At 43.1% G+C, this 22658-nt stretch overlaps 1 protein-coding gene across 1 annotated transcript in view; it reads right to left on the bottom strand.

Annotated features, from left to right (window-relative positions):
• Nucleotides 1-21013, bottom strand: part of SERPINE3 (serpin family E member 3) — a gene marked incomplete at its 5' end in the record, with an annotated part of 34374 nt that extends 13361 nt beyond the window's left edge. The window contains 5 exon segments of the mRNA XM_084234872.1: nucleotides 5794-5949; nucleotides 6646-6720; nucleotides 6722-6815; nucleotides 8602-8808; nucleotides 20956-21013. Coding sequence (XP_084090998.1) covers nucleotides 5794-5949; nucleotides 6646-6720; nucleotides 6722-6815; nucleotides 8602-8808; nucleotides 20956-21013 — 590 coding nt within the window.
• Nucleotides 21014-22658: the final 1645 nt, after the last annotated feature.

The raw sequence follows: 22658 nt of genomic DNA, 5'->3' as shown, positions 1-22658 counted from the left end.
ACCAACAAATTAAATCCAGCAATATATAAATCCCACCATGTACAAGAGGAATTTATCCCAGGTAAGCAAGGTGGTTTCAGCATATGAAAATCATTTGAGGGAAAGCACCACATTAATCAAGGATCATCTCAATAGATGCAGAAAAAAGCATTTGAAAAGACCCAACATCTTTTCATAAAAACAAACCACTCAACAAACTTGGGGTAGAGGGAGTTTCTTCAACTTGAAAAGGGGCATCTACAAAAAACCCAAAGCTAACATTATACTTTTTTTTAATATTAATTTTTTTTTATTTTTTCCATCGTTCATTTTTAAACAATATTTGCTTCCCTCCACCCCCTCAGGTGTGGTCCCCATAGAGTTTCCTTCACCAATGCACCCGTGCACCATCACCACAGTCCCCTGTGTTCCTCCCTCCCTCCCTCTGATCCCTCTCCTGCCTCCTCCTCCCCTGCAGGATGTCTCTGATTTATAATTGTCTGTTTTTGCTTTGTTGTGTTTTATACTGTTATTATTTTTTACACTGTGTCTTATTTCCTTCCCCTATATTCCTGCTATAAGTGAAACCATCCAATATTTTTCTTTTTCCTCTAGCTTATATCACTGAGCATAATTCCCTCTAGTTCCATCCACATTGCTGCGAATGGGGCCTCCCCGGTGGCGCAGCGGTTGAGCGTTGGGTTACGAAGCTGCCCGCGGCCTCTGCGGTGCCGGTTCGATCTCCGGCTGCTCCCCGGCCACGGGAGGAGGGTCCCGCATGGCACGCAGACCTTTCCCGCCGCCCGCTGCTCCCCTCAGCAGTGTACTTCGGTCCTTCTGCCTGCTCTGCTCCCCGCTCTGGCTCTGGTGAATTCTCTCACCTTCCCGCGCTTCTGACTGTACCCAGTGCATGTATAAACAAAACAAACAAACGAACAAAACAAAATAAATAAAACATGCCTCTATAAAAACAAAACAAAACAAAACAAAAAACACATTGCTGCGAATGGCATGTTTATCTTTTTTGATTGCTGAATAATATTCCATTGTGTATATGTACCACATCTTCTTGATCCAGTCATCTATTTTTGGGCATTTGGGTTGTTTCTAGGTTTTACCTATTGTAAATAGTGCTGCTATAAACATAGGGGTACAGGTGTTCTTTTGGATCAATGTTTTTGTGTACTTTGGATAGATCCCTAGCAGCGAAATTGCCGGATCATATGGTAGCTCCATTTTCAGTAGACTGAGTAACCTCCAGACAGCTTTCCACAGTGGTTGGACCAGTTTGCACTCCCACCAGCAATGTAGGAGAGTTCCTTTTTTACCACATCCTTGCCAACATTTGTTGTTGCTTGTTTTTTTTGATATGTGCCATTCTTACTGGTGTGAGGCGGTATCTCTATGTGGTTTTAATTTGCATTTCTGTGATTATAAGGGATGAGCTAACATTATACTTAATGATGAAAAACTCAATTTTCACCTCCCCAAAAGCTCAGGAATCAGACAAGAATGAACACTACTGCTATTTAACATTGTGCTAAAAAATGTGCAGATCAATTTTGCAGAGAAAGAAATAAAATGAATCCAGATTAGAAAAGACGTAAAGCCATCTTTAATCACAGAGAACTTGGTCTTACACATAGAAAATCCCAAGGAATCCACACACACATACACACACACAAATATTAGATCTAACAAATGAGTCCCTCCAGGTGGCAGGATACAAAATCGAAATACACAAATTAACTCTTTCTTTATACTCATAATGAACAATCTGACAATGACATCCATTTACAACAACATGATAAGGAGTAAGATACTTAGAAGTAAAGTTAGCACAAGAGTGGAAAACTTGTGCACTGAAAACTACAAAACATCGTTGAAAGAAAACTAAAGAAAGCCTAAATAAAATGTATTCATGAATTGGAACACAATATTGTTAGAAAGCAATATTCCCTAAATTCATCTATAGATATAACATAATCCTTTTGTGTCCTAGCCATCTTTTGACAGAAATTGATAGGTTGATCCTCAAATTCCTAAGGAAATGCATGGGACCCAGAATAGCTGAAACAATTTTGAAAACAAAAGATTTTCAGAGTTGAAAGATTCCCACTTCCTGTTTCCTAAACATACTAAAAAACTAGAGTAATAAGAGTGTGTGATACTGGTGTAAGTATAGACATTTATGCCTATAGAACAAAATTGAAAGTCCAGAAATAAAACCATATGTCGGGTCTCCCTGGTGACACAGGTGGTTGAGCACAGCACTGTGAAGCTGTCCACAGCCTCTGCAGTGAGGGCCAGCCAGGGAGATACCCACATGGCACGGCAGACTTCTCCTGTCTTGCCTGCTGCTCCCCTCAGCAGTGTATTTCAGTCAGTCTGCCTGTTCTGTTCCCCGCTCTGTCTCTGGTGAATCCTCTCACCCACCCTCCATCTCTGGCCTCTACCCCAGTTATTATATGCATAAATAAATAAATCTTAAAAAAAATACATCTATGGTCATTGATTTCAACAAGTATGCCAAGAAAATTCAAAGGGAAAAAGAATAATTTCTTCAATAAATGATACTGGGATACTGGGATAACTAAATAATCACACACAAAGTATAAGTTGCTACTCTACCTCATACCATATATAAAAAAATTAATACAAAATGGATCAGAGATCTAAATATGGGAACCAAAACTATAAAATCTTTAGAAAAAATATAGGCACAAATCTTTGTGACCTTGGCTAAATGTTTAAATAGCTAAGAGGAAATGCTTTCTTAACCATGATGTAAAAAAAAAGCACAAGAAGAGAAAAAATAGATTAAGTGAACTTCATCAAAATTAAAAACTTTTATGCTTCAAAGGATACTACCAAGAAAGAAAAAGTATCACCCACAAAATGGGAGAGAATATTTACAAATCATATCTACTAAGGGACTAGTTTCCAGAATACATTGAGTACTATTGTAACTCTACAGTGAAAGCAAACAATTAACCATTTTTTAAATGGCCAAAGGATTTGGATAGATATTGCTCCAAAAAAGGTGTATAAATGCCAATAAGATCATGAAAAGATTTTCAACATCATTAGTCCTTAGGGAAATGCAAATGAAAGTGACCATGAGCTATCACTTCACACCCACTCGACTCGGATGGTTAGAAGAAAAAAATTGGGGGCCTCCTCCCACAGCTGTTGTAACACCATTGAGATGCCAGACAGGTGCAGCCTTCTTGCCTTCAGTCAGAGCAGAAAAGCAAAGCTCAGAGGGGGGCATGCTGGAGGGCACAGAGGAGGGGCAGGCATCCTAGTGAGTATAACTAAGAATAATTAGTCAGTTCCTGAATGCAAGCTTTACAACCTCTCAACTTTCTTATCCAGAATTGAGAAAGCAGTTTCATGAAAAGGGATTGTAAAAATTGTAGTAGTAAAATATGCACAACATAAAATCCCCCATTTTAACTTGATAAGTATATAATGTATTAAGTGTATGATACAATGGCATTAAATACATTCACACTGTTGTCCAACCATCACCGCTATCTACTCCAGGGCCTTTTCATCTTTCCAAATGGAAACTCTGTACCATTAAACATTAAGAGAGATTTTAAAAGAAACAACAACAACAACAGAAATGGTGGGTGATAGTAAGTGCTGAAAAGAACACGGAGAAACTCACACATTGCTAGTGGTGTCACTTGGGAAGCTGTCTGTTAGTTCCTCAAAGTGTAAAATGCAAAGGTAACACATGACCCAGTATTTCCATTCCTAGATTTTCACCCAAGATAACAGAAAATATGTATCCACACAAAAATGTGCACATGAATGTTTGTAGAAGTCAAAAGTGGACACAAGAAAAAGTGTCTTGACCCCTAAGTGTCTATAAACTGATGAGTAGATAAATGAAATGCAGTATATCCACACACACGATGATATTTAAGTGAAGTGATGGATGTATTAGTCATTTCAATTGTGATACATATCATAATATTCATATATGAAATCATTATGGTGCACACATAAATATATAAAACTGTTACATAACAATTATACCTAACTATAGCTGGGAAAAAGGAAATTAAAGAAAAAGGAAGTGTATTCTATCCATACAATGGACTATTACACAGCCATAAAAAGAATGAAGTGCTGATATATGCTACAAGGATAAGCCTTGAAATCATTTTGCTAGTGAAAGAAGACACAAAAGGCCACTTACTGTATGATTTCATTTATGTAAAATGTCCAGAATAGACAAATATATGTAGAAAGAAAGTGGGTTAGTGATTGCCCAGCTCTTGTGGGGGGTGGGAGAGAGGAATGTGTAATGATGTGGGTATAGGTTTCTTTTGAATATTGATAATGTTCTAAATTAGCTAGTGGTGATGGTGATAGTTGCACAGCTTGGCCAATATGCTAAAATCCTCTGAATTGTATACTTTAAAAGAATAAATTGGGGCCTCCCCGGTGGCGCAGCGGTTGAGCGCTGGGTTGCGAAGCTCCCCGCGGCCTCTGCGACGCCGGTTCGATCCCCGGCTGCTCCCTGCCCACCGGAGGAGGGTCCCACATGGCGCGCAGACCTCTCCTGCCGCCCGCTGCTCCCCTCAGCAGTGTACTTCGGTCCTTCTGCCTGCTCTGCTCCCTGCTCTGGCTCTGGTGAATTCTCTCACCCTCCCGCATTTCTGACTGTACCCAGTGCATGTATAAACAAACAAACAAACAAATAAATAAAAAAATAAAATACGTGCCTCTTTAAAAAAAAAAAAATCTTAAAAAAAAAGAGAATAAATTGTATGGTATGTGAATTATACCTTAATTTTTTAAAAAAAGAAGAAAATATCCTTAGAAACACCACAAATAATGATAACCAGAAGCTCTGTGAAGGAAGGGCAAAACTCCTTTTGGATATGAGAGCTCATGGATTTTAAAAAACACAAATATCACTTCTAATATCAGAAAAATGCTCATGCTCAGCTTCCTACTATGTTGATCTAGTAACTCAGTGTTTTATTGATTAAACAAATACATATTTGATATATTGGTCTTTCTTGTGAGCATTGCATCACTACGGATGTAAATTACATTTTTAACACTCGTTGGTTTTCTTGATTATTCTTTTGGTATGTTAACGTCCTTAATGTAGAATAAAAGTCCCTATACATTTTGTTCTTTATCTGTATGTTTTCGTTCCAGTGCCTGAACTTATTTTTAACCTCTTGAGGAGCGCTGCGAAGACCTCTGGCTCCATGCTGCTGAGAACCTGGTCAGTGGAGGAGGCCAGGGCGTCTGAGAGAAGGAACATGAAGCATATACATGCTGAAAACGAGCCCTCAGACTGCATTCACCAGTGCATATTGGTCTACAGATTAGTTATAAATTTATTCTGATTTTAGATGTACTAGAAAAGCTAGTCACTTAAAGAAGTTGCATGAGAAATCCTTTTGTAAAGTAATGGTTTGCCAATAGCTTTTGCCTTTGAAAAACAAAATCTAGCACCATCATATACTCTGACAAACTGTGTGTGTATTAAGTTTTCCTAAAGAAGGGCTCATCTCTGTTCTGAAAGAATGAGAAACTTCAGTACTAAGACTTAAAGTCTTCAACTTTTATGCCTTAATTTGCCTTCTGATGAGAATTGTATCTGTATTTGCTCAATTGTATAAACTACCTTTTTTTTTTGGTTTTGAAAAAATGGCAATTGTGTAATCTTGGGATGTGTAAAACTTGGGCCACATTCCTTGAAGGTTGCTGCACTGTCCCTCTCTCCTGCTGGATAGCTGGCTGCCATGTGAAGCTGAAACGGGAGCTTGGGGGCTCCACTCTGGTCCAGAGAAGACAGAGTGTGTGTCTTTGACATGGGGCAGCACCAGGAGCAGACTTGTCTTGCTTCCCAGGTAAGGCAGCTCCAGCTCCCCCACCTGATGGCCTATAGGGTCCTGGAATTGACTTGGGGGTTCAGTAAATGGGGAGTCAGCTCTGTATAGCAGCCAAGGGAACATAACAATCCTGGACCCTGGAAAGCTCAGCTCACAGACCAAGAAACAACAAGTTTGATTAACAGACGGTCCACTTCACCCTCAGGAAGCAGTCTAAGGTCAAAGACTGTTGAGACACAGTCTCTGGTCACCCCTTCTGATCCTAAGACCTAGAATCCCTGTACAGGACCTGCAGTAGCTGGCCTGGGAACACGTGGGAGAAGCCATATACCCGGTCGGAAAGGGGCAGCTCCCTGGCATTGTGCACTCCACCCTGACCGGGATGAATGACCATCAGCAGGGTGGGCAGGCAGAAGAAAGGCACTTCAGGACCAGTGAGACTGAGTGTGGACAAGCTCCCGGGAGACTTTTCAATGGATGCTCAATCTTCTATCCTTTCTCAGCACCAGTGAAGTGGTTTTTATTAGGGGTGCTTGCCAAGGAAGATGGGGGTTCAAATGTTTTTGGTTTCACACAACCTCCTCTCTTTCCTAAATGCAGAGGGAAACAGCAAGCACGAAAGCATGAAATTGGGTTCCTGTTCCCCATCTGCTTCCTCAATGTCCTAAGAGCCTCCTGACTCCCTGGTCTTTCTCTATTCCACACAGCAGAGGGAACCAAGGAGACGCGGCCAGATCCTTTAAGGGATGGGACGAAGGAGCTCACTGTAGTTGACATCAGTCATCTGACACATCACACATCCTCGTCCTGGAGGACAAGGCCTTGGGTACAGGTGAAAGGCAGCAACTGGGTGTCTGTGGAGAATCTGCCACCAGGAGCTTTGGAAGGATGTGGTGCTCACAAATGCCAACTGTGCAGATGCTGTGCCACCTTGGGGCGCCCATGTGGAACCTCCCGAGACCTCACCTGCAAGCAAGGAGAGCTGGCACCTGAGCATATGCTCTGAGGGTGCAGAGAAGCCCTGAGCTTGGGTGTGTATGCGTAGTTAGTATGTATGAATTGTAACTAATGGGTGCTGAAGACCTTGCTTGTAGGTTCTGAACATTTTGGGCTGCCCTGCTCGTTCCCAGGAAGCATGAGGTGTGCACTGCTCAGACAGACCCCTGGGAGGGAGCAGGGCTGTGTATCAACTCTCCCATGTTGATACCCCACCACCCCCAAGGCCCCAGCTGCTTGGACTCATCCCTGACAGAGCCTTTGCTTAGACAACAACTTAGCAACTTTCCTGACAGCCTTTAAATTCCATGCATTACCAGAGAGAGGAGCAGGCTGACCACCCCTTAGGGGATGGTGTTTGCCCAATCCTTTATTTAATAAACACACACTTTGTGCTAGACTCTGCTTAAAGGCTTTAACACACCGTCACTAACTCCTCTCCAAAATTCTATTGTTATTCGCAGTCTTATAAATGCCAAGGCTTGGAGGGGTCGTGCAAGGTCACATGCTTGTGAGTGGCAAAACCACACCACCCACACAGTTGCTCAAGATAGAAACCTTGGATTTGAACCCAAGCCGCCTGGCCCAGCACCAGGCTCTTCGTGGCGCTTCACTGCTCCTCTTTCTTAGAGGATGATCCACCCTGCGGGTTGAGAGCAGTAACTGTGGTCTTGGGCCCCCTGCAGCACAATGAGACAGGGAATTAAGCATTTTAAATTAATTTGAAAAGATAATGTGAAACATTGGAGAGAATTAAAAGAGAGCTGGAAACCTCCATATCAATAGAGATCTTAATGTTTGCATTTTAACCCTATAGTCCTGTCCACACACATATTGTTCTCAGTTCAGTCATAAAGTGCAATCACTTGCTATTTTGCTTCTTAACACTGGTTTTAGAATATTCTCCCTGTTGTCTGTCTGAGCTTTGTAATTATCAAGGATGCTGGAGCCAGGCCGCCGGGGTTATCATCCTGACTCTGTGGACCCTGGGTGAGAGGCTTCACTCCTGTACCTCAGTTTCTCCATTTGTGAAATGGGACCTAGCACCTACATCTTAGGATGACTGTGGGGTGAACTGAGCTAAAAATATTGAGCAAGGAGATGAATGCTAGATAAAGCACTCAGTAAATATCAACAATCTTTCTTAGCTTTAATCATAATGATAACTGCATAATATGACTCATTCCTCATTGCTGGACAGGCAGGTTGTTTGTAAATCTTTTTCTTTGCTAACACCAGGAAAAACACCTTATTACATATAACTTCATCTCTTAAAATATTTCCTTAAACTAAATTCCTAAGAAATCACTTTTGGGGTACCTATTGCATTTTTCTGTCACAGGAAGGGTGGGTTTGAGAGGAAGAGGGATTAATTGTAGTGCAAGTTGAGTTCTGGGGGAACTTGACCTGGGAGGACAGTTGCTGGGGACAAAGCCCACAGGGCTCTGCTGGTTGCTGGCGTCTCTAAAGATGCCTTTTTTGCCTGTGTATGTGTGGGAAGTGGGACAGCAGTGTCGGTGGAGGTGGGGGAGGCTGAAAAAAAGGCCAAAGGTCAGATTTGCATGCCATAGAGCATGTCACTCAAGGGCAGGGCCTTCCAGGACCACAAACTTATGCAGCAATTGGGGGTGGACTCAGTGCGAATCTACAGGGCTTCGGGCAAGTAATGGCTGGGATTTGTCTTCACAGCCCTCGGACCCTATCCTCATCGAGGTGGATGGGTCTCTTACCTGTGGTCTCTTGGAGGCCCGCTCACTGACCTGGACGATGGTGCCATTGGGCTCACTGAGGTTGGCTGGCTGCAGGCTGTTATTGGCCCACGAAGAGATCTGCCTGACAAAGCAGGGGGAGCGCGGTGCTCCTTCTTGCACAAAAAAGGTGCAGGGAATCTCCATCTCGGTGCCTTGGCTGGAGTTGGGTAGCATGGCATAAACAATGTGCAAGAAATCTTTCACTCCTTGGTCTATGAAAAAGGTACTGGAATAAACTGACAATGAGTGTGAGTGAAGAGTCATTGCATTGAAAATAGGGCCCCAACATCTTCACTCTTATTTCATAAGGCTCATCTACCATATATATAATCAATTTGAAAAAGTCATAGATAGCTAAGCCACCCAGGAATTCATCTAGAAACACAGATTGAAAGTTGCTGATTAAACCATGTTGGATCATAAAGAAATTAAACTGTTTGGTTAAGTCAAACAGAAAGCTATTACCCGCATCCCAGAGGGTGTCCTGCCTGAAATGCTTGATTTAGTAATGCTGACCAGGGCTAGAGCAGGTCTGGTGTGCGGGCTATGGGGCTTCAAATATTTATGAAGCTAACTGATTTATGGGGAACGTCACAAGTAACAATGACAGAGTGTGGCCAGGATGTTAAACTGTTGATAAATCTTGCACAGAGCCTTAAATCCATTCTGTGACCACATGACACAAGCCCAAGTGACAGACATTTGGTTGCAGACTTTTTAATAAACTATGCTTTCAATTGGAGAAACACAGAGGGAGGTAAGAACACCTCCCATCCCCCACCCCCTAAGACCCAGCAGAAAGCTCAGTGTTATTCATGTCAGTGAGAACCAGCATGAAGGCTGAGGAGATAAAAAGCATTTGAGGGAGTCAAGAGTTGCCACCTTCTTGGATGGCAACAGGATTTCTCTTTACTATGTCATAGTGTTATAGGGCAGCCCCGATATTGAACGGATTGCCTGGCTGTGGGTCCTCACCTGCGCGCTTACAAGGGACTTATTAATACTCCACTACAGGCACACACAAAAGGTTAATAAAAGGTTTATTTGCAAGGGAAAAGGAAAGAAGGAAAATGTACAACTCAGGGAGAAAATAGGGAAATAAAGTCTTTAATGCGTCCTACCCGATCCGCCGAACTGGAAACCCAAAGTCACTCTCAGAGCTGGCCAGACACTGCTAGCTGGCGGAGAGCCAAAATGGGGGACCCCTCCAAAGCCCACGTGTCTGGCTTTATACCAACCTGGCTGCTTAACCCCACCCTCAGGTCCCAGCCACCTTCCCTTTGGTGGTGATGGGATTTGGAGTTCCCAGTGTCTTTGGCTTTGGCCTGGGGTGGGGGTGGAGTCCACAAAGCCTGTATGGAATTAGCTTTAGGACATCCTTTTCCCCCTAACAATTGGAGTTTGCTTTCTTCTCACAGTCAGTGGATTTCTGTTTCATGCCATTTTTTGTTACTGCAGCTTCTATTCTCTCCTAGATATCCATAACTGAAAGGAGGTCTCTGGCCCAATGGGGAGACAGGGCATAACTGAACACCCCAAATTTTTGCTCCTGGAATGAGCTGGCTGGGCCTGTCCAGCAGTCAGTTCCCCTTCCCATGCAGGCTGCCTGAGAACATGGCTTTCCTTTGTCCTCCTCCCCCTCCTTCCTGTTAACCCACCTGTGACATCTCCCCGAAAGGTGCATGATTTGCACCCTCTTCCTGCCCCATCCTGCCTGGCTGGCTTCCTCAGGACACCTACTGGCATGCATCCCTGACTTGCTTGGAGTCAGTCCTTTCCACATCACATCCTTCATGTCACAGAGGCCAGGCCAAGAGTCAGCTGCAGACCTCCGACTTGCCTGACCAAAGTCCTCTGGAGGGGCATGGGCACCCAGAATACACCCTGGGTAGGGCCCCCAGCCAGCAGGCTGAGATCTCAGTTGTGGGCAGATTTTACTTGCCCACAAAACTATCACTACCAAAGCTGCTTCTTAGAATCTTCAGCTATAAAAAAAAAATGAAGGCAAGACACGTGTGTCATGAATTACAGCCTAGCTGTGGGCTTGCCATTTATTTTAACGAGAAAAGAAATAAGTGAAAAAAAATACTTCTAATTAGATTTTCCTCTCCTGAGGAAGGTCATATGTATTTATAGACTCAGGTCCCTGAAAATGTTGACTTGTCTGCAGGGATGAAGCAAGACATTTCAGGGTGTTGTATGACCTTAGCTAGTACTGCTGAGCTCTGGTCTCTCACTTGACTTGGGCCAGGACCAGCAGGCTGTTAGCCAGACACTTTAAGGTAGGAGAGTAAATGGGCTCAAGAAATCTTCTCTCCACCTAGTTTATCCTTGCCCACTTGCAGGACCAGCTTTTGTGGGCGCTGTCAGAATATACGTCGCCAGAATAGCAGAGCATGAAGGCTGACTGTGCACATATCTCTGTGCTCAGTGCTCTACATTCGTGGTCACAGTTCATCCTCTCGACAACTTTGGGAATTAAATGCTATTAGGATCCCCATTTATAGAAGAGGGAACTGGGCTTCAGACAAATTAATAAACTTGTTGAATGTAACCGCTTTCAGGAGATGGTGCTTCACGGCCCTCCCTTCCTCCCACAGGTGAAGGACAGGTGGGTTGGGGTCTCTCTGCCAGGATAACCTGGTTCCTCTCTCAGAATGGGGATGAACTCAGGGCCACAGAACACAAAGCCTCCTATTACGCCTCACTGTGTGTGTCTCCAGGGTCCGTGTGCATGATGGGGCAAAGGTGACTGATAGGAGAGATGACAAGTGTCTCCCCCACAGTTCTTGACAGAGACTCCTGTCACTGCTGGTTTAATTCCTCTTGGCCTCTCCAAATGAAATAGCCAGCCATGGCTCTTGGGGAGGGGGATTTGGTGACTAGTAAAATGCTGAGTCAGAGGAGGCAGAAGGAAGGAAAACTTAAGGGCTGCCATAGATCAGGAATAAAGGAGGGAGGCGTGGAGGGTTTGAGGAGAGTGTCCCTGGGTGCAGAGTAAGAGGAAAGTACTAGAGGAAGAAATGATATTCTCATGAATCTTGCTGTAGATCCATCCTTTAACTCATTTAAGAAACCAGTGTGGTGATTACTTTCCTTTATAACATATTTGCTCCCTTATGATGAATGTGATGCTAAATCTAGTTGGTCCTGATTTGGTAAGGTTAATGTATATAAAATTTCAAATTGTAAGAGCCATCTTCACGATGCTTCTTAGTTGACTGAGAATTAAAAGAGGGTTATGTTTAGCCTGTTGTCCAAAAGTTTGGTTGAGCTAAGAGAGTAATGAGGATGCCTCTGGTAAATACTACAGAAAGCAAGGTATTAGATATTTCTGCAGCTGAAGGCTGAGAGTGGGGTTAGGAATTGTGGAAAGAATATAAGGTTTGGAGGCAGAGCGTTTGGAACTTGCCTGTTGGGTGAACTGAGTCTTGCCATATCATTAATCTCCCATTTGTAAAGTGGGGATTATTAACAGAGGCCTAACAATTGTTTGTGGTTTCTGTAAGATCAAATGACCTAATGCCTGTGAAAATAAAATCCATGGGTGTCGTCAGACAGAGTCATTTCCCAGGGGCGAGGCTAACCTCTATCTCTGAGGCTCCTAGTAGCATATTTGTACTTAATAGATATCTGTAAAGTGTTCTTTATTAATTTGCCTGAAACAGCAATGGAAATCCCTTGGTTGGAACTTGGGACATTGGGAAATTGTAAGTTTCATGTGGTGAAAGTGAAGGTACTCTTTGGGGATATCCTGGTCTCTGTTCTGAATCTCATGGTGCACTTATTTGACCACAGGTGGGGATTCTGGCAGCAATTCTGGGTGTCATGTATGGGCTGGACATGCAGTGAGAAGACAATGCTGATGTGCCCACTACAACCTGGGCAGATCTTTCTGTTGATTAAATGGGAACTATGTCCAAGATCCTGGAATGTGCTTTGATGCTGTTTCTGTTTAAACAATGCCTTATAAGTCCTTATTTCTTTGAAAGTAATAACAGTAGTGAAAGACTAGGCCAGAGCCTGTGGTGGGCACTGCAGGTTGTTTTAAACAGCACACACATGATTCTGAGTTACATTGGGGCAAACCAAAGTATGGGTGTAGTCTATTAAGTAGAACTCTGTAAGCAGCAGACTCCTATTCATAATAATTACCCATGGCTCTATAAGATAATGAAGCAGTTTATGAGTAAGAAAAGGAAGGTGGGGGCCTCCCTGGTGGCGCAAGGATTAAGACGCCACCTATGAAGCTATTTGCAGCCACTGCAGCATGAGTTCGATTTCCGGCCAGCCAGGGAGCTACCCACACGGCGCAGCAGACCTCTCCTGTCTCACCCGCTGCTCCCCTCAGCAGTGTATTTCAGTCATCTGCCTGTTCTATTCCCCGCTCTGTCTCTGGTGAATCCTCTCACCCTCCGCACCTCTGGCCTGTACCCCAGCACTTGTATGAATAAATAAATAGATCTTTAAAAAAAAAAAAAAGAAAAAGAAGGTGGGATTCCATTTCAGAGTTTGGCTACTGAACGTTCTTGACATTTAATAGCTCTTGAATGGGTTCTATGAAAACCCTGTTAATCATCATGTTTGGTTAACAGACATCATGATTATCCCTGGCAATGGAGAATGGATTGTAATATTTTCCTTTCTCTGCCATATATCTACACTTGCATTTTCTTACTTTTGCCCCAATCCTAACTTCTATGAGAATCAGTTTTAAGGCTGAAAGTCTTAGCCCTCTCTCATATTTCTACTTATTCTTCATAACCCACGTCAGATGTCATGTCTTCTGGGCCATATTCCTGATCTGCTAGTGGAATCACTCATTCCTTCCCTTGTACTAACTTATTTCAGATAAACATACTCACTGTGCTGTGTTAGAGTGTGTTTCCATGTGTATCATTCCCAGGGGACAAGCTGCTGGACTTCAGAGTTTTCCTTCTGTATCTGGATGCTGAGTTCTGGAGGCATGGCCCTGGCCCCGCAGCAGGAGTGTAAGAGGACTTGATGGGTTGCATTGGGTGGAATTTAATGTGGCTGGAGAAAAACTCCATGGACCACATGTATTTCTATGATAATTTTTCTGAGAAAAATCAAACTCAGCAACTAATATTTGTCTCCAGTTGTCCCCAGAGAGAAAACATAATTTCTCTCTATTGGCCTGCAGGATCAGGAGAATTGTGACAGGGAACAGCATGTGGATGGGTGGGGGACAGGAGGCACAACTGGTGCTTTATGGCCAGACATCTTGAATGCAAGGCCAGGTCCCCATGGAAGTCACAGTTTCCTCCAGGGGGGCAGGAGTGAAGGAGGAAGAGAATGAGGAGGAGAGGCCACAGGGAGGCTGAGAGGTTTCCCGTAGTTTAGAGGGGAGAGATGCAGGGTGAGGCGAGAGTTGGTCACCTGCCCCAAAGAACTGGAAAATCCTGGCTGTGTTTCAGGGCGTGGAAGTCTTGGTGACCTGCTCCCAGCTCCACCCTACCCCGGGCTGCGTTACTGCTCTGGGGTGTGTCTATACTAGAAATACTGTGAAGCCAACCTGTGAGATGGAAGACCTGAGCTTTAGCCCTCTTCTGTCACTTACGACGTGTGTGTCCTTGGACAGGCCTGGTCAGATCAGAGGCAAACCATTGTGTTGGAAAATAAATGTAGGTAACAGCTTATAACTGGGCCATGTGTATCATGATAGATAGACATAATGGTAGTAGTAATAATAAGTACTAATAATGCAATAACTAGTAATAATAGTAATAAATTATATGCTATGTTAAAAAGGACTGTATTTTCTTAGTTAATCATAACGACAGTATGACAAGGTAACTTGTTTTATTTCATACATAGAGATGATGAGATTTAGAGAGCTCAATGAATGATTTAAAAAAAATCATTCACACACACACACACAGGAAAGAAATAGGCTTGGATTCCAGTCCTGCTCTTCTGTAAGTAGTATGTAATATATTGATAATACATACACACACACACACACATATGCATTAAAATATTAATACTTAAGCTAATTGTACCTAGATTTCAGAATTCTTTTTTAAAAGTGTTTATTGGGGCCTCTCTGGTGGTGCAAGGGGTTAAGCACCGCACTATGAAGCAATCGCAGCCTCTGCAGTGTGAGTTCGATCCCCAGCTGGCCAGGGAGCTACCCACATGGTGCAGCAGACCTCTCCTATCTCGCCCGCTGCTCCCCTTAGCAGTGTATTTCAGTCAGTCTGCCTGTTCTGTTTCCCGCTCTGTCTCTGGTGAATCCTCTTACCCCCTACACCTCTAGCCTGTACCCCCGCTCTTGTATGCATAAATAAATAAATCTTTAAAAAAAGTGTTTATTGAAGTAACGTTGGTTTATAACACTGTATGTGATTTAAAGGCCACACCTCTGTAAATGTATGTTATCACACCACCCACCACCACGTCTCAGTAATCCTCCACTGCAGTCTACTAGGCTTGCTGTGACCCCTCCCTTTCTAGTGGCCTCAGTTCATGAATATCAGGATTCTTGTGATGTGAACAGTTCTCATAAAAGAACACTTTAGAGAGCAGAGATATACAAATATAGCTGCTACCACCAAAATGCCTCCTCCAAGCAGAGAGAGCAGAGCTGGCAGTGAATGCAGAGAGACAAAGCAAGAAGTGTTTTCAACAACTACGCTACACATAAAACCTACAGCAATTGTTGCTAATTGTCTAAATTTGGTATCAGGTGGAATTGATATGAGAGGCCCAGTCCAAAATTACTCCCTATGACAAGTTTGCAAATAAGGTTATTCAACTCAGTGGTATTTATTGATATTTCAGATAATGGCCCAAGATGGAAAAGCATCCTCTTTTCTCCACTTCTTCCTTTGCGCAGTCAAGCACAAATGCAGTCCTTGGATGACTAGGAACCAGAGGGGTAGGATGTGCGTATGTGGGGGTGTCTTTCTGTGTGTGCGTACTTGGAGGCGGAGGGTCTCAACCCAGGATCATTTGTGAAATGAGGAAGTCCCAGGGCTCTTGCAGCTCCTATCATCTCCTACAAGGTCACTCAGCAGTCAGATCTTCCCGCTGCAAGCTCCCCACAACCACATCCACGCCATGATTCACTGTGGCAGAGTGGCTAACTCACGGACTCTTGTATCATACAGTGGCATTTCCTTGCCTGGTTTGCTCTTGTGGGTCCCCAGCATTTATATGCTCCTCCTTTTAAATAAGTGGAGCTGAATCTGCTTTGAATCACGAGACAGCACAGGGCAGAAGCTGGCAATTGCTGTGTCTGCTGGCAATGTCTCTACAACTCAGTTCAAATTCCTGGAGCCTGAGGTCCTGCAGAAGGCCTGAAGGAGTGCAGCCTGGTCAGCAAATCCCAGACCAGAAACAGAGTCAGCCCTGAGGAAGGAGCCAGCCACATCTGTCAAGCCTTCCTAGGCTTGTGGCCTGGTTGTATCTGCAAGGAACCCCACATTGGGCCCTTTGTCACTTTGAGGAATTTCATTGATGACTCTGCAGTCAGGGCTTTTGTTGAGTACCAGGTACCTAATGCTTTTCCCCTCCTCCAGAGAAGAAAACAGCAAATCAGTCATTATACACTGGAAATTTTAAGCAAATGAAATTGTGCAAAAGAGAAGAAAACAATGCAAGATATGACACAATCACATAGAAGAGGGTGACTTGCCTTATTATCAATAAAAGTGAATGCACTAGTGTATTTACATGTAATAAAAGCACTATTAACAATCTTGTTCTTCACAGATAAATAAATCTAGTAATTTAATTTGAGAAAGAGACCATGTTGTCAATGAGTAAATGCAGATTTGGGAAAAGGACATATAGATTCCACCAACAGTCTGTCTTTGTGACCAATTCAGAATTTCACCCATTTCTATTAAGATCTTCTGCATTGTATTCGGTTCAAAATAGATGAGAGTTTATATTTTGTTGAAGATTAAAGAAAAGAAGACATTTGGGAATGGATGCAATTCTTAGTAATTATCAGTCAGGCACCTGTTAGGGTTAATATTTGAAAATGAATAAGACTGTTCTCACTATTACTTGCATCCCCATAATCAGTGCATGATTCACTTTAAAACAGTATTATTATTGCCACTCAAGCCTGGAAGAGTTTGCAGGTCTTAGGAGAGAGTATAGTTTCCCGTGAAATCTCCTCAGGTCTTTATTTTAGAAATAAGTGCATTTATGCATGCTTTAAACTCAGGTTGATGGTGGGGTAAATATGTGTAAATTATTCTGTAGCATCCATCCATCTGTTTTGTGTGTCTGTCCTTCCATCCAACAAATATCTCTTGCTTACCTGCTAGGTTCTGAGGCAGTGTAACTCACCTGTGAATGTGTCAGTGAACCAGCACCCCAAGATCAACTCATGGGCGCTACAGTCTTGTTTATTGAGTGTAGACTTTTGATGTTAATGTTGATGCTATTGGTTTTTAGAAGAAAGAGCGGACGGTGAGGAGGACCACAGTAACTTGCCACCCATCAATATTGTGAGTTCCCTGTAGCTGCAATTATTTGAACCTAAGCTGAGTCACCATATGCCAGTGTGGTAGTTAAGGAGATACTTGTAAGATTTCCCAAAGTGGAAAAATATAGGACAATATGACTTCTATAGGTTTTTGTTCCTAACTCTATTGTTTAAATTATTCTCACGGGAAAATGTCAGGAAAACAATGTCCAAGAAATATTTCCTAAATAGGATAAATATTTCAAAGTGTGAATGAATGAAAGATGAACTGCAACTGATTTCTTTTGTGAGATCAGAGATGAACCTGGGTAAATCGCTGTTTTGACTATTAAAGTAGAGACTATCATGCTGGCTGAGTACACCTCCATTCTTGGAGATCTTTATGCATAATTATAACAAAAAATAGTGAACATGATGTTCCAGGTTCTCTGTTACATACTTTCCATTCATGATTGCAATGAATCCTCACAGTAATTCTACAATATTCCTAAAAGGAATGTATTATTATCCTCATTTTAGAGATGAGTGAAGTAAGGCTTGAAGAACTTGAGATATTTGTCCAAGCTCCCAGAGTTAGAGCCTAAGCCAGGGTTTGAACCTAGAGCCACCATGACTCCTAGCTTCCTGCTCTTTGTCACAGTCTCAGTGGCATTTTCCAGGAGGCATTAGGGCTCTTGAAGTCCCTCTAGGCTGTGGGATTCTAACATTTGGTGGAGAGGCTAGGTTCTACTAGTTCATAATGTGTGTCCATTCAGCCCACATTCACCAGGGATGTTATGGTGAATGACCTTTAGAAAGACTACTATGAGATGCAATTATCTTTTAAATAATGATGAAAATTTTTTTCACAACTTGGTGTCATAAGGTTATAGACAAATCACTTTGAAAGCCAGAGGTCTGCCAAGTAAGTGTAATGGATAGAAACACTGCATTTTAATTCAATTAGAACATGATTGACACATAGACAATACCACTTTGTGGTGTGGGTTGCTTGTCTGGGGTTGTACATGACAGTCCTCAGTCATCTCTGCCACTGAAGAGCTTGTCATGGAAAGACTGCCCTTGACCAATGGAGGCATGGAAACCTAAGAAAGAAGTCCCAGGGCATTGCAGTATAGGTCAGAGGGCAACACAAGGGAAGCTAACACACAGGCACCGCATAATTAAACAAAATGGCAATTCCTTTAGCAGAAACCATGCAGGTGGGCCTTATCCATTCTTCCAGATAAGAGATGGAAAGGGCCAGCTCTGGACTTCCTGAGTCACAGCTGATGGATGGTGAAACCTGGCCCTCAAGTTCTTCTTAGGTACCCATACTTGGACTCAAAATAAGCAGCAGGATCTTTCTGTCTTTTAACACTTTCCAGTATAGCATAGTGGAGACAGTGTAAAGATCTGACTTCAAATAACTGCTTTTTACTAACTGTAGACCTTGGGTAAGTCACTGAATTGCCCTGAGCTTTAATTATCACTTCTGCAAAATTGACATTTCAGGATTTACCTCCCACTCTGAAAATTAAACGAGACAGCTTGTATAGAGCACCTGCAATGGCACTCGATAAATAGGAATAGCCAAAAACTTCAGAGTCTTGGACTATGCACCCTGTCCCCACCTCATCTTTAGAAGGACCACTGACATCACTTTCAAGCTCACAGGGGAGGGGGCTTTGAGCGTCACCATGTAATTGGCTAGGATGTGAATCCACGCTGTTTGATCCAAAAACATGTTAATCAATGTTTCATAGTAAAAGGTTGGAAATTTAACCAGGGAAAATAGATTTGAATTCACAGCTAATTTTTGTCTAATTTGTAAAAGGTAAGTCATTCAATGTTGTTGTGAGCTGGAGTACAGAAGGTTGACCTAATTCTGCTTGGCCCAGACCACATCTCCAGCAAGACCTCCCTTTTAATCTGTTTCCTTTTAGGAGTGTGCTCTTGAAAAATGCTTTGTGTACATGTATTTTAGATTTACATATATGATTTCATGTTCTATACTTCATGAACCCTAATGTTTTTCAATAAACACTATGTTTTTTAGAACCATCCACTTGGTACTATGTACACATCCGATCCCTCCTTCCAACTGCTGGGTAATATTCCATTGTATGCAATGACCATGTTTTCTTTTTTTTTTTTAAAGATATTTTAATTTTAATTTAATTTTAATTTTTTTTAAGATTTATTTATACAAGCACTGGGTACAGTCAGAAGCGTGGGAGGGTGAGAGAATTCACCAGAGCCAGAGTGGGGAGCAGAGCAGGCAGAAGGACCGAAGTACACTGCTGAGGGGAGCAGTGGGAGGCAGGAGAGGTCTGCGCGCCATGTGGGACCCTCCTCCGGTGGCCGGGGAGGGGAGCAGCCGGGGATCGAACCAGCGCTGCAGAGGCTGCGAGCAGCCTCGCAACCCAGTGCTCAACCGCTGCGCCACCAGGGAGGCCTGACCATGTTTTCTTAATTCATTCTCCCTGTGATGACTATCTAGGGAGAGTCCTTGCACAATCCTTCTACCTGTTCTCTTGTGTACCAGGTGGGACTTTCCTGTGAAAACACCCCAGAGAATTTTGGGATCATAAAATATGCATCTATTTAATTTAGCTACCTGACTCCAGAATAAGCTCTGTAAAATCAACTATTTACACCCCACAGGTGCGCATCCTACCAACACTTGGGACTTTCCTGCTCTCTTGCATTTCCAGTGCAAGACTGAATCTCGTTGTGTCCACTTGTATTTGGCTGATCACCAGAGTTTTTGAGCACCTCATCATATGCTTGTTATTTTGTGAGTTTTCTGTTCTGAAATTGCCTTTCTATCTTTAAGCCATTTTTCTGTATTGTGGGTTTTTCTTGTTGATTTGCAGTCTATCAATCCTGGCCAATTTCAGATGTTGTTGTTTCTTTGCATTATCTATGAACTATTTTCGTGACATCTTTTGTTGAAAACAATTCTTGGGCCTCCCCGGTGGTGCAGCACTTGAGCACTGGTCTGTGAGGCTGCCCGCAGCCTCTGCAGCGCCGGTTCGATCCCCGGCCTCAGCCGCTGGCGAGGGCCCCACATGGCTGCAGACCTCTCTTGTTGCCCGCTGCTCCCCTCAGCAGTGTACTTTGTCAGTCTGCCTGTTCTGTTCCCCGCTCTGGCTCTGGTGAATTCTCTCACCCTCCTGCACTTCTGACTGTACCCAGTGCTTTTATAAATAAATAAATAAATCTTTTTTTAAAAAAGAAAACAGTTCTTTAATTTTGATGATTCCAAATACAAATACCCTTAACAACCCCCCACCCTCCACACACCAAGTTCCCAAATTATTAACAAGTTGCATTGGTGTGATATATTTGTTAAAGTTGATACATTATTAACTAACCTAGTTGAAATTAAGATCTACTTTTTGTGTTGTATAGGTGTGACTTTCGTCATTTGTTTAATGTTATATATTCGTGCTTACAGTAACATTCAGAAAAATTTCATTGTCCTAAAAATCCTCTTTTGCTTATTCGTCACCCTCCCCCACCCCCCACACACGCACACACTCCACTAGATCATGGCAACCACTGATATTTTTCCTGTCTCCATAATTTTGCCTTTTCAAGAATGTCATATAGTTGGAATCATAGAGTATGTAGTTTTTTTCAGATTGTCTTATTTCACTTAGCAATATGCATTTAATTTCCTCCATGTCTTTTTATTGATAAATGATATATCAGTGTCTGGATGTACCACAGCTTATATATCCACTTACCTACTGAAGGACGTCTTGGTTGCTTCCAAGTTTTGGCAATGATAAAAAAGACTTGTAAACATCTGAGCTCAGGAGCCAAATTGCTGGATCATATGGTAAGACTGTTTAGCTTTGTAAGTTCAACTATCTTTCAAAGTGACTGTACCATTTTGCCCTCTCACCAGTAATGAAGGAGTGATCCTGTCGTTTCACATCCTCACCAGCATTTGGTGTTTTCATTGTGGCTGTTTTTTGTTTGGTGTTGAATTTTAAGCATCCTTTGTGTATTGGGTACAAGTTCCTAATCAGCTATGTTTTTCAAACATCTTTTCTCTACTCGTGATTGTCTTTCAAGTCTTACACTTCTTTTTAAATGAAAATGCATAAATTGCAAAACACTAAATGTTTGCAAAAATCAAAGGGCAGTAGATGATGCATCTAATGCAGGTTCCCGTGGTCTGGAAGGTTATAATGGAGAATAATCCCAAGATTAATTTAAAAAGACATCAAACTATGTTTGGATGTTCTGATTCTCTACATCTTATTTTCAGTGTTACGTTCTCATATAATTCCGTAAAATTAGCACTTTGACATTTGGATTAAAGATGTAGCAGAAAAAGGAGGGTTGGGACTATCCCATGTTCTCCTCTCCAGCACCCAAGCTGGGATAACTGGACAGTGAGGCCGTTCCTCACCAAGCAGTGTGATGTTGAGGAATCGGCCAAGTGAAGTGAGTAGCAAATCAACCCAGGGCTGCATGCCTCGGACATGGGCCCCTTCCCCCGTAATGCGTGCAACTGCGGCCGTCACTGATTTACAGCAGTCTTTGCTGCGGGCTTCTCCTCGACCTACAAGGCTTCTTGGAGAAGGTATGAGGAAGCCATTTCCATTTCATCATAGTTGGCTCATGTCCTAGTTAGTTCGGGCTGCTGTAACAGACTACCACAAACTGGGTGGCTTTAAGAGTCTAATTTATTTCTCACAGTTCTGCAGGCTGGGAAGTCCAATATTAAGGTGCTAGAAGATTCAAGACTGAAGAGAGCCTGGTTCCGGGTTTGTAAACAGCTCCTTCTCCCTTATTTTGAATATGATGCAGGAGAGCCTTTCTCTCTCTAGCTTCTCCTGATAAGGGCACTCATCCCACCCATCAGCGCTCCACACTCATGACCTCATTGCCCCCCACATGACTCACTTCCTAATACTCTCAGTGGGGACATCAGCTTCCATAAACACATTTGGGGAGGAGAGTTAACATTCAGCCCATGGCAGATACTGAGAAGAAATGAATTTGTCTTTCCTAAAGTGGCCTGAACGATTTCAAAAGGGCCTTCTGGCTCAGATCTGAAAACTCCAGTGACTTTCCATGAACCCCAAGACAGGACTCTGCTGGTTGCTGGATGACGACACTGGACAGCGTGTGGCAGACTGCCCTGTACAGTAACCCAGTGAAGGAGCTGGCAGATCACAAGCACACCTAGGGGGCCCTGCCACCTGAGGTCTAGAGGGGGAGCCCCCAGGATCCCTCACCAGGCTACTCCTCCAGGCTGCGCCACCAGGCTGGATTTCCCATGGAGCTCTCAGGGCTGTGTCCTCTTCATTTGCCACACCCCACCCAGAGACCCCTGCAGCTTGACAGTTGAATGCCACAATCTGAGAAAAAATCATGGCCCCCTGTGCAGGGTTTGTGAGTGGGAGTGAAGATGGCAAGATGGGGGGATTTCTGTGTCTATGTTGTGACTTTAAACAAATCCTGCCGGAGGGAGGGGTTGGGGCTGAAGGAGAGGGGAGCAGGGTTCCTGGGAACACCCTGAGAGCAGGATGCCTCTATGTCAACACAATCAATTCTTATTCTATGTTCAAATTTCACATTGAAGCAAATTATCAC

The sequence above is a fragment of the Talpa europaea genome (genome assembly GCF_964194135.1).
Source record: "Talpa europaea genome assembly, chromosome: 6".
Taxonomy (NCBI): Eukaryota; Metazoa; Chordata; class Mammalia; order Eulipotyphla; family Talpidae; genus Talpa; species Talpa europaea.
Note: the sequence above shows the minus strand (reverse complement) of the source record. Positions and strands in the feature narration are given on the sequence as shown.